The sequence below is a fragment of the Sparus aurata genome, chromosome 7, assembly GCF_900880675.1.
Source record: "Sparus aurata chromosome 7, fSpaAur1.1, whole genome shotgun sequence".
In the NCBI taxonomy this organism is placed as follows: domain Eukaryota; kingdom Metazoa; phylum Chordata; class Actinopteri; order Spariformes; family Sparidae; genus Sparus; species Sparus aurata.
In genome coordinates, this window is record NC_044193.1 from 5,173,386 (window position 1) to 5,185,794 (window position 12,409).

Here is a 12,409-nt window from a genome sequence, read left to right on the forward strand (position 1 = left end):
TCTCAGGTCTTGTACGGAAAAAAGCCAGGGTTTATGAGATAAACGTGCGAGGATCCCAGCTGTCGTCACCTTTTTTTATGGAACCTGGAAACGGCCAAAAATTGTGCATCAATGCCCTCATTGTTCTTTAAATAATAACATCTGACCTCATTTGTGTGACTCTGATTAATGGGCTCGGCTCATTCTGCCAAGTTAGCGTTTTGAAGTCACCGTGTGATGCTCGCCCTCATTATGTCACACGCTGAGGTCAGCTTTGTTGTTGCTGAACGACGCTGACGGGGCCTGCAGACGCCGTTTTCCTGCGCTACGCGGGGGCGAACGGACCCGGAGGTGCACATGTGGCCCTGTTAGCATGGTGGTTACCATGGTGTCCATAATTAGAGCCCCTGGATGGTGTAATGACAAGGGGGTCGCTCGGCTCTCTCTAATCTCCTCCTCCACTTCTATTTATTATCCTCATCGTCACGAGTATCATCACACTGTCACAGTCGCAGCGGGATGCAATTTAGCGGTCCGCAGGGCTTTCCCTGCCGCGGCCCTGCCACACGTTCAGCGGTCATCCACTTACCCTGCAGTGTTTCTGTTGCTTTGTTGTCTCTCCTCCTGCACTGTAATCTTCGAAACCCCCCCCCTTCGCTTCTGCTCTTCAGGTCGACAGAGATATCCTATGTCTCAGTCAGTTCCTCTAAGGATGTAGGCTCCTCCCTCTCCGTATGATCAGACAGCGCTGTGGTCGGCTGGGCGGTGTAGCTTGTGGTGAGAGCGCGGTTTGCCGCAACGGGGCTGTGATGTGGGACGCCGAGAGCAGGAGGCTTTGTGTTTCAGCTCCACAGGAGTATCTCCTCTGGGCTTTAAAGAGGTATTCCGGTCTAAGTTTAATCCATGGTCTAACACACCGTGAAGATGTGTTAGAATCCCTCTGGAGAGATCAAGTTAGCAGACTGCTAATTTATGGAGTTTTATCAACCTCAGAAACGACAGCACGACAACAATACACTGCAGTAAATGGATCCAAATATAAACCGCCACCAAAAAGCCACAAATAATGCTCAGAACAGCACCAAACTTCAGCAACAGTACAAATAGGGTCTCAGCACATAGTCCGGGGCATCTAACCTCCGCTAGCTTAGCTGGATTTCTATTGTGAAGCTAAAAACAGATTTCAACTCTCCTCCATCAGCTTCCTGGTCGGGGTTAGAAATGCTCAATTCCGTTCTTTTCCCTGTCCGCTCTCGATAATAACTGTTATAAACTGGCAGGTAAGACACATATGAACTTTGATTTCTTTTCCATGGAGTCATAATCCTACATTTTCATCCATGAGCCGCGGAACTCTACTGCACTCGGTAATCGACTCGTCGGGACTTCCCGTCAACAGGAAGCTGCTGCAGAAGAGTGGTAAATTTAGTCAGCTTCACAGTAGAAATCCAGCTAAGCTAGCGGAGGTTAGATGCCCCGGACTATGTGCTGAGACCCTATTTGTACTGCTGCTGAAGTTTGGTGCTGTTCTGAGCATTATTTTTGGCTTTTTGGTGGCGGTTTATATTTGGATCCATTTACTGCAGTGTATCGTTGTCGTGCGGTCGTTTCTGAGGTTGATAAAACTCCGTAAATTAGCGGTCTGCTAACTTGATCTCTCGAGAGGGAGTCTAACACAGTTTCACGGCGTGTTGGAACATGGATTAAACTTACACCGGAATATCCCTTTAATTCCACTCATCATTCGCAAACAAAAAGTGTGTGTGTGTGTGTGTGTGTGTGTGTGATGGGACAGCTGGTTCAGAGTGTGTCTGCGCCTGTCATGACCTCACTGAGTCAGTCACCGTCCTTCCGAGCCGCAACATTGTTTTTTTCACAGTCTGATGTTGTCTTGTAGATAATGGGGACTGCAGCGCAGGTGTGTGTGCTGGGTGGCGGTTGGAATGCATTAGTCATACCACATGTCGCATCTTGCTACACTCATCCTGTTGTCTCCCTTCAACAGATACTTGATTTATCTCATGTGCGCCTAATTCTCCTCACATGTAAAAAGAAGCGTGTTTGTAGTCAGAACCGTGATGATCTGCAGCCTGTGTTAAAACTTCACCGCCCTCACTGTGTGTCTTCCAGGCCCAGATTCTGTTGGACTGCGGCGAGGACAACATCTGTGTTCCCGACCTGAAGCTGGCAGTCAGCGGGTGAGTGTTCATTTCCTTATATATTCCGATATAATCCGTATGGATTCCGGAGAACATATTAGAATGACGTCCCGTGGTAAACTGTGAACGGGGTCACGGACCTTGAACTCTTCACCTCCTCCCTGGATTTGAGCGCCACAGCATAAATACAGCTGTTTTTGTTGTTCCGCTGCTTTGTTTAGCTTAGCATACCAGAGTGGGACTGTTAATAGCCACAGTGCTGCAGCAGAAGAAGAGAAGAAGAGGCACTTCTGAAAACAGGAAGCGGCTCGGCTCTACAGGTGCAACGACAAACCGTTAAGGGGAGATGAAAGGAATCATGGGAGCTGTGTGCCAGAGTCCCGACCTCGCCGGCTTCTGAAGCTGTCAGGAGCGGCCTGCCCGCCACACTTTGATTCCAGAAATCTGTTAGCATTTTCCTCAAAAAAAAAAAATAACAGCCTCCCTGATACTCCCTTTCTCCGCTCTGTCATTTTGATTTCACATTCCTATATTTATCTACCATCTGCCTCCTTTTCTTTTTGGTTTTCAACGTATGGCTGATCCATCGCATATGGAACAACCTGCCGCGCTCCGTCCAAGAAAATCGAGACGGAGAAAGTGCGATTAGCGCAATTAGAATAATAGCTTGATGTTTTTTTGTCTGGCTTGCAGCAAATTAATAGATTCTAATTTAGTTTGAGGGGGTTGACGGGAAGGCCGGGATTTAGTGGAATGTCAGAAAAAAAAAAAAAAAAAAGGGTCCATCATTCCTGCCGTGTTGTTTCTTTTATCGCGCTGCCAAAACACATAACCTGTTAGCCCAAACGGTCCCTCAGGGAAGCTTTAGGGTTTTTCTTTTTTTCGTGGAGTTTTCTAATTTTGAGCCTTTGTTTGGTTTGAAGAGTGCGATGCCAGTTAGAATCGACTTGGAGGATCGGCTGCAGATATCTCCCGCTCTCCTGCGCTGCTTTATGAGAGCAGGCTGTAATTAAAAAGGTCTGTGTGGCCCTCCATATGGAATTTCTCATTGTTCCGAGCTGTGGGGCGAGGTGGAGGCAGCGAGGAAGGGGGGATGTGTTTTACACTCCCACTCCTCCCGCCCTGTACATATATACAGCATGTATGAGTTTATTACCACGTCGGAAAAGTGCTCCATTTAATAGAGGAGGGGGCTTTGTGAGAGGAATCTGACTGATGTCTTCTGCAGCCTACAGAAAAAAATGTCTGAGTTTCATTAACGCAACTCCAATGTGTTTGAGACTCTTCTCCCCGCAGCACAAACACAGAATGACATCGTTTACTCTTGATCGCGTTGTATTTATGTGTCCAAAGAGTCGTGACACCGCGTCTCCTGACCGTTGACCCGCTTAGTAATCATTTTCCTTCTCTTGTTTGGCTCCGCAGGAACAGGAAGGAAGTCTACCTGGGCGATGACAACTCGCTGACCTTGACTTTCAACGCCAGGAACGAGGGTGAGGGAGGGGCATACGAGGCCGAGCTGTATGTGGTGCTCCCTCCCGAAGCTGACTACAGTGGTATTTACCGCAATAATGAGGTGACTAGAAATGCGACTAAAACCCCCCGCAACTCCTGGCGACTAATACATGATTAAACTGTTTCTCTATTACTTGTCCTTTGCTGTGGTTTGACTCAATCTGTCCTCTGGATTTCAGAGCCTGACCCAGCTGACCTGCAGCTACGAGTCAGAGAACCAGACCCGATACCTCAGCTGCGATTTGGGCAACCCAATGAAGTCTGGTACCAATGTAAGGACACTTTTCTTTTGGCAGTTTTTTGGCTCTTTGTCTGTAGAGTTTAAGGGTTAAAGGAAGCAGAGTCGTGCAGGGATGATGCATTTCTTTAGCCCACCCTGGAAGTTAGCATCGCCCCGGCTCCCTCCACAAGAAGCCTTTGGGATTATTCCATTTGCTTTTTTCTTTTTGATGGAGGAAAATAAGCTCTGTGGCAAACAAAAGTTAATTTCATAACTTTTTCTTTTATGTCCCGGTCAACCTCTATGATCTCCTGTAGCTACTTGTTAGCAAAAACTGTTTTTAGGACGTGTAAAACCGTCAAAGTCGGGTATTTACCGACATATTTTATGTCATAGAACAATATGTGACAAATCTCGCAAACTTGTGTCAACCGCAGACTTTATTTCAGACATATTGCAACAAAAGGAACTCATGAAACCCGGTTGATCTTGAGAAAGGGGAACCAAAAGTCTTATTTCTAGGTTTTAATGACTCATTCCAGCAACACTTAACAACACTACGTCTAATAGAGATAAACGTTTGACACAAAATCATGATTTCCTGCTCGCTGTGAAAGAGAACAAAAAAAAGTTGTGCGTCCGTGTCGTCCGCAGGTGTGAACAGCACAGGAAAAGTTGTTACGCGTTAGGAAATGTTGTGACAGGAAGCGCGGGCTCCATCTGTGCCCTCGGCCTCCTGCTGGGCAGAGTTCCCTTTTTTAATGATGGAGTCACAAGCTGGCATGTTTTTAATTGGTCTGCGGGGGGAAAAAAACATCAGCGGCATGTTAACTGGACGAGACAGACGGACTTCTCCATTTTGACAACAGCTCACTTGTTCTGTAGGAAGGTCTGCGGCGTTATTGATCTGAAGTGACTGACGAGTTGCGTGGGAAAGAGATGGATCTGTTGTTATTAATAGAGAAAAAAGGGCAGAGCAGGAACTCTCGGATACATTTCGGACGTGCCCGCTCGTAATCAATCTGCCTGCTGGACAGACGAGAAGCTCGCAGACCGACACACCCGAGATCTTCACATATCTGTCAGAGGATGGGAAGAGGGAAGTGGAGGGGGGAGGAATGGCTGAGAGTCTGAGTTAGCTCCACTGAAAGTTAGTCAGTGTGTTTATATGAAGGTTTTATTGACGTATTATCAACCTGGACAGCATGAGGTGCTTGTTCCAGGTGGGACAGCAGCAAAAAGCAGAGTTGACTGTTGATAATTGCATACTTAAAGCGAAACTCTCGGCAAAATGCAACCTAGGCTTTTTTTGTGAGTCAAACCTTCGTGTAAAAGCATAATTACGACGAAAGAGGCACTTTTAAGATTTACCGTATTTTTGTTTTCGGGTCAAACTCATTTTCAATGGGAGTGCTACGGGCACTTTTACGCTAGCATCAAAATCTCTATTTTTAAAACACTAAGAAGGCTCGACACAACATGAAACTTTGCTCGTAGTATCACCAGGGTCTCTACACATGAACACGAGCATTGAGAACATTGTTTGTGTACACAGAGTTTACTAAAAAGAAGGTTTTTGAACAACTCACGTTAGCAGATGCTTGTTAGCCACGCAGCCGTTCTGCCAGTGGAGAAGTGTCAAAGGTGTTATTGACAACATTCAGCCGCTAAAAGTCACGTCCCATCTCCGTCCTTCCTTTGCATTCATATCCCAGCACCACTGATGGAATCATCTGCCTCCTCAAGTGGTTGCCAGTTTGTCGCACTAGCTAACGTTGCTAACTGCATCTTCCTCTTTGCAGCTGTGGGCAGGTCTTCGCTTCACGGTGCCGCGGCTGAAGGACACGCACAAGACGGTTCAGTTTGAGCTGCAGATCCGCAGGTAAAACCTCAATGTCACCATGCGACGGACACGCTGGCATGTTTAAGGAAGATGTTTGGATTCAGCTCTCACATGTGATGTCAGCTAATCAGAATCTTTTTTTCTTCTTCTTTCTCTGTGTTTCCACAGTAAAAATGAGAACAATTCCCACAGTGAGGTCGTTCCCTACAAGCTGGAGGTGGTCGTCCAGGCTGATGTCATCCTGCAGGGGTGAGTTCACTTGACCTTTTTTTTGGAATTTCATTAACTCTCCACTGCCTCCCGACACATCTTCTGACATCCTGCTCTTTTTCTTTTCTTTTTTTAAAGTGTGTCTCGACCAGATAAGGTCTTCTTCCCGCCGCCCAACTGGAAGGTGACCAAAAGCTACGAGGTGGAGCAGGACGTCGGGCCTGCGGTGGAACACATCTATGAGGTAATCGGCCGCGTTCGGAGCTGTGCAGACTCATCGCGGGGCTGAGCAGATTGGGTTGGAAAGCAGATCGCACTGTTTATAAAGCGAGCTGACTTAAGAGAGAGAAACGCTCTCCAGATTACGCGGCGTGATTTATTCTCAGGCTTTTCCTTATCCACGTTTGCATGGATGAGCTTTAACAGTGCTCTACTTTAGGTGACCTATTTGTAGATTAAGACAAAATGTCAAATATGAAAGTTGCAGCAACAGGGAGAGACAATCTGTTTCGACCTCCAGACCGTGATCGAGCTGCTTTTGTAGGTTTCCCGATTGCTTCACATACTAAAGTTTCCTATTTTGTTTCCAGCTGGTGAACAACGGGCCCAGTCGGATCAGCCACACCCGGCTCGAGCTGCGCTGCCCCCTCAGCGTCCAGGGTCAAACCCTCCTCTACCCCCTGGAGTTTTCCACAGAGGGCCCCATTAACTGCACCTCGGACAAACACATGAACCACCATCGGCTCAAAGTAAGTGCCTCGCAGGCGCCTCCACACCTCCGAGGGGTCAAGTGAGGCTACATCAGACAGCGAGCGTCTCCCACCGATTCCCAGTCAGATGTATGATTAACAGCTGGATCGTCCCACTGGTTGGCCCACACCCACCTCCTCCCAGCTTTTTCAGCCCCACCCAGGACACTTCCCCCAACACCACTTTGAAGCTCCAGCTCTTCCCCTATGTCCCGCACAGCTTGATGAGCCACCTCACCCAAGCGATACACTCACTAATCTTCGACATCCAGCGATGCGCTCCCCCTCCCTTCACACAAAGTCGTAGCTTTTTCGCGTTTGTGTTTACATTTTGAAGCCTGACAGATGTTGAGCGGGGCGGTCATCATACTTAGCAATTCACAAGGGGAAGAAAAAAACATTCGATCATGGCTAAGTGCGGCGTATTTACCGCGGGAGTCCACGAGGAGCAGCGCTCACGTGCTTCTGATTAATGACAGAAAGCCTCGGGGGTCACGCTAACATTAGGTCTTGTATTGACAGAAAGGGCGGTGTGCTCGTCTGCCCGGTGAGGTCAGTGTCTGTGTTGTCCTAACGGGCGGTGTTGTGCATTTTCTCTCCTCCCGTAGCTCCAGCGGACGTCCACGGAACCACCTATCCTGGCGCTGAAGGCCAACGAGCACCACGTCGAGAGGAGGGACATCCACAAGAACCGGCTCGCCCATTTGACTAACCTGGTAAGAGGCTCGAAAGGGGAACTGTCAGGGTTCAGTAAATACAAGCTGGTGTCTGCGTGAGTGAACATCGTCAGGCCAAAAGGTGAAGCCTAATGTAATGGGTGACTTGAAAGTGAGAGAATGAGGAGCTTGAGTTTACAGTTTAGGGGTAAATGAGGTTATGTAGTTAAACAGCAGGACTCGGCGCGGAACAAAGAGCTCTAAACAATATGTTTTGCTGCGCCGCCTTAAGTTAAGTGTTTGCGTCTGGATCTATTTTGGTGACACCGGCCCGGATCTTATATGAGGCTCCTGGGATTGGATAATTAGGTTATGATGTCGTTAAAAGGGAGGGGTCAAAGGGCGCAGGGTTGTCCCCGTTGTGGTGATTAACATTAAAGAGCCTTTAGTAGTGGTGGAGAGGCTGAGAGGACATGGGAGGCTTTTCGTCAGTGATGCACCGGTTACTTCATAGACCGCTCTTTAATTTTGGGGCTCTGGGTGGTGTGAGGGCCCCCCGAGGCCCCCCACACACTGGCCCTATTGATCCACCCAGCTGCAGGTAGCTTCTCCCTCTGCCTCCTCCTGTGCGTACCTGCCTCAGCCAAAGGCGTCTTTGTCCGAGCGCCCGTCGCTCCTGAGCGCGCTCGTTTATCAAGCGCGTCCAACGACACGTTAGCATGAAGGACCCCATTCTCCCGTTTCTCCCGTGTCTGCACTTTTTTTTTTTTTTTTTATCGCTCAGCAGGACAGACATCTCTGTTCAAAGTGTGTCTTGATCCGAGCGTGTTAGTGTTTAGCAATGCCTGAACAAAGCTGTCAGCCGAGGTCAAAGTGTGAGAGTTGAAAATGACCCGCCCACCGGCCAAGTCTTTGAAGAGCGGCGCTGTGCAAAGAGAACAAAGGACCGACTTCAATCACACTTATTATCAAACGGCATTTTGTAATTTACCTTTTTAAGATTTCTGTTGCAGTACTTTCATTGTGTGTTAAGTACTTAAAGGGTAACACACGTGTGTTAACAGGCCTTTTATGGCTCCAGAGGAAGCTGCATAAATTGTCTCCGGCGATGTCACTCAGCGGCTAAGTTGCATTGTGGGTAATGTAGTTTGAAGCACCAGTTTGAAGAACAAAGTGTGGAATAAAAAAAGATGATATCTCTGGTGTTGTAAAGTCGATCTTGTTTGAAAACTGTCTGAACCGTGGTATCGGAGGGCAATGCAAGACCAGTTGACTGCTTTTCAAAACCTTGTGCCTACATTACCCACAATGCAACTCACTAATGGACATCACTGGAGGCAATGTGTGAGATTACATTTACATATGTTGTGATATATTTCTCTGGCAGGTGTTCATCATGTGTCTTTTCATCTTTTTCAAACCGTCCTCTGATGGACAATTACGTCCGTTTATTGACAACTTCTTTAACTATTGACTCGATGGTTCATTACGGAAAGTGTTAGAAAGGTATTCCAAGTATTTAATAATAATAATCATGACTAAAATCTATAACTGCATTATTAACAAATGTAACACCAGACAAATAATGTGAGAGACCAAAAGATGCTCTTCAAGATAATTTATCCAATAAATTGTATCTAATCCATGAAACATTAGTATCATATGTATCTACTAATCATTGATGAAGTCTTTATTAGTATCTGGTCTGTCCAATACTGCAGAACGCAGAGGGATTACAATTATATCGACATGAAACTGAGCGATAGAATCGATAGAATCTGGACTGACTCGGTGATTAATTGACTTTTCACAGTGTGGACCTGTGCTGGTCTGCAGCTGTGTCGTGAGGTTGCGCTGATGTTTTATGAAGCTGTGGGAACCGCCCCCCCCCCCCCCCCCCAGATCCAGATCTTGACCACATAATCCCACAGGGGAGGATATGTGGGACTTGGGTCTGAGGCATCTTTGGCACTGGTCCATGTTCGTGTCACTTCCACAACCCTCCGCGGCCCCCGGTGCCCTCGGACATTAGGGAGGTCTACCAGGAGGAAGTGGACTGATGTGCTCCCTGTCTGTCTGAATACCCTCATTAAGTCTGTCTAATACTGATCCGAAAGGAACCAGGCAGGCCCGCTCTCCTCCTCTCTGTTTCGCCCCGCTCGGTGTAATAAGTAAACTAATGCGCTGCCGCAGGAAACCCGCCGAAACCTCCCGGTCTGGTTGGTGGCCTCGCTGCAGCACCCGCTCCGTAACACAGCGCGTGCATGTTCTCAAACGTTAAACATACCGAGCTGCATTATGGGGATCTAATTAGGACTTGTGTGTTGTACAGTCTTGAGAAAAATGGGCTGGTTTTAGTGGTTCGGGCAATAATGTGGAGAGTGGTGCGTGCTGCATTTTTACAGTCTCATGACATTCCTGCGATCTAATTTGAAGCAGGCGTGGAATACAGATCATAACATTGGGCTCTTTGTTATATTTATTTGACCTGCGGCGTTAACGTGGCTCTTGTTTGTCCTTCGCTTGCCAGTTTTCACTTTTGCATGTCCTTCACCTGCATGCAGTCGTGTGATCTTGTCAGTTAAACCCACCGAAGAGTATGAACTGGCTGTGAAACGTCTCAATCCTCAACACGATCTCAATTTAACACTTGATTCCTCTGCACGACCTTCGTAAGCAATGGAGACCAGCAGCACGAGGATCGACTATTTCTAAATAGTTATTATTAGTTATTATGTAACTGAGTCCACTTTTGAAATGTCATGGACTTGAAACTCTTTTTCACGGGGGAGCGGTGGCGATGAATGGACGGGTCTCATCGCTTCCAAGGAGAGAAGTCTGCTCTGTAGTCTGGTGGTAGAGCACGAAAACAAAGACGACTTTGTGTTGCTTTGTCCACCGGGGTCCCCAGAATAAACAAAAGAAAATGAAAGTTCCTTGCAGAAACTTTAAAGGAGCACTACATAGTTTTGGAGAGGAAATATGAACTCAGAATTTTAATATTTACTATGTTAATGAGGTGATAATACACATTTTTCTGAATGAAAAAACTGAAAATTGGGTTCCCAGACGTCTGTTTGAAGCTAGAAAGGTGGCAGGGTCCGCCACATTTAAACAAAGTAAAACAGTGTGATATTGTGTTGTTCTTTAAGGTCAGTTTGTTTATTCGTGAAAAGAGTTGGTTGCTTTAGGATCGTGGGACGTGTCGGCTGCTCGCCAGTTTTTGAGTTTTGAGATGGGAGCGAATCTCAAAAATCAACTTTTCTTACGAATAGCACCTTTAAGCTTTCTCAACAAAACTGCTATTACTGAGCAAACTAACCTGTTATCTGTAGGATGACATGAAATATAAGTGTATGAATGGGATTATTACTAAAACAAAGTTAGTTTCTCAATCGTCTGAAACATCGCTGTGCTTTTCTAGAAGAAAAATAGCATTAAGATGTTTCTAATCTTTCTTTCAATCGCTTCAAAAACAAACGCACATGCTCGCTAGATCTTAATCTTTACGACAAGAGGCGGCGGTGTCCATACCAGAATAGCTGCCTTAAGTTTTATGGGACTAATCTTTGCACAAGAACGACTCAGAGGAAACTCGTTCAGCATTTAATTAACACTGTCTTCGCTCCTTTTCTCTCCGTTCCTGCAGTCCTGTTCCAATTCGGAGTGCTGGGCGATCGAGTGCAACGTGGGTCTGCTGGAGAAGGGAACCACCGCTGTCCTCAAAGTGCGCTCCCGAGTCTGGGCCGAGACCTTCATCGAGGTTTGTTGGAGACGACCCTCGCCTTAGAAACTAAGACACGCACCGTAGATGAACACGTGTTACGACCAGATGACAGCAGCACAGCAGAGGAAACTGCAGATCATTTTTTTTCCCACCAGGGCCTGTTGTGTTTCCTCATGTCGGGCTTTGGCAGGAAGGAAAAAGGCAATATTTCATTAAAGAATAAAACACTAAGGTTTGAAAATGTGCAGCTGGCAGAGACACATCGCTGCAGCGAGTCAATCTCACACAATCGTTTGTGTTGACGAGGCATCGGCACTGGTTCTGGATCAGTTCTTAAGGCTGCCAGTCTGTTGCAGTCGCACATATTTGCCTCAACAAATGGGACGACAGTTGCTCACTGTAGAAGTTGACCGTGTTGTCAGCCTGCCATGTGTGAGCTAAACAGTATTTTACCACCCTCTGTAACACAAGGCACATGTGTGAATGCATTGAAAATTCATTATCCAGCATCACAGCTGCTCATAGGAAAGGAATGCTGGAGGGATTGTCTTCTGAAGAGGCAGACGGTCTCTGTCGCCTCCTAGTGTCCGATCGCTGAATTTCTATTTTCTTTCTTTCTTCAGAGATCCTACAAGCAGTACGTGCTGGAGTGCCTGGCCGCATACAGCGTGGAGAAGATGCCCTACGCCATCCTCCCCAAATACTCTCCCAGTGGACACAAAAAGGTATTTAGGATCATTTTTCATCGTCTCAATTTGGTTTTCGGTCCAGTCAAACTCATGAGCTGTGCTTTTTGGTCCTCAGGTGGTGACGCCGGTGGTGTGGAACAAGCCCGATATCGAAAACTCGGTCCCCCTGTGGATCATCATTCTGGCCATCCTGGCTGGTTTACTGCTTCTGGCTCTGCTCATCTACGTCTTATACAAGGTGAGAATTCATATATTCTATATTACAGAAGTGTAAGCACTGTACCTGTTTCCATTTTCTTCAACTTTACTAATATTTCAGGGAGAAATATTTGACTTTTAACTCCACTCTACATTCATTTGATCCTTTTTTGCTACTTTTTACTTGTAGATTTAGATTGAAAATACATACAGGGTTAATACGGGTGCTTGAAATCCTTGAAAGTGCTTGAATTTCAATGTTGCGTTTTCAAGGTCTGAAAAGTGCTTGGATTTTAGTTTAAGTGCTTGAAAGTGCTTGAATTTTAGTTTAAGTGCTTGAAAGTGCTTGACATTATAACTCTGTGTCTTTCACAAAATTGGGATCGGACTGGATAATTAATTTCTGAAGTTTTTACTATTATGAAACATCATTTTAGATGTTTACAGCATAATACAATGTACAT

At 46.4% G+C, this 12,409-nt stretch overlaps 1 protein-coding gene across 2 annotated transcripts in view; it reads left to right on the plus strand.

Annotated features, from left to right (window-relative positions):
- Positions 1–12,409, plus strand: part of itga5 (integrin, alpha 5 (fibronectin receptor, alpha polypeptide)) — a 43,637-nt gene that overhangs the window by 27,400 nt on the left and 3,828 nt on the right. The window contains exons 19-29 of one of the 2 annotated variants that reach the window (XM_030423143.1): positions 2,110–2,177; positions 3,564–3,714; positions 3,833–3,925; positions 5,676–5,755; positions 5,885–5,965; positions 6,065–6,170; positions 6,517–6,675; positions 7,284–7,391; positions 10,981–11,094; positions 11,682–11,783; positions 11,863–11,987. In XM_030423143.1, coding sequence (XP_030279003.1) covers positions 2,110–2,177; positions 3,564–3,714; positions 3,833–3,925; positions 5,676–5,755; positions 5,885–5,965; positions 6,065–6,170; positions 6,517–6,675; positions 7,284–7,391; positions 10,981–11,094; positions 11,682–11,783; positions 11,863–11,987 — 1,187 coding nt within the window. The remainder of the gene's footprint in view (positions 1–2,109; positions 2,178–3,563; positions 3,715–3,832; positions 3,926–5,675; positions 5,756–5,884; positions 5,966–6,064; positions 6,171–6,516; positions 6,676–7,283; positions 7,392–10,980; positions 11,095–11,681; positions 11,784–11,862; positions 11,988–12,409) is intronic. The other variant, XM_030423142.1, reaches the window with a different exon arrangement.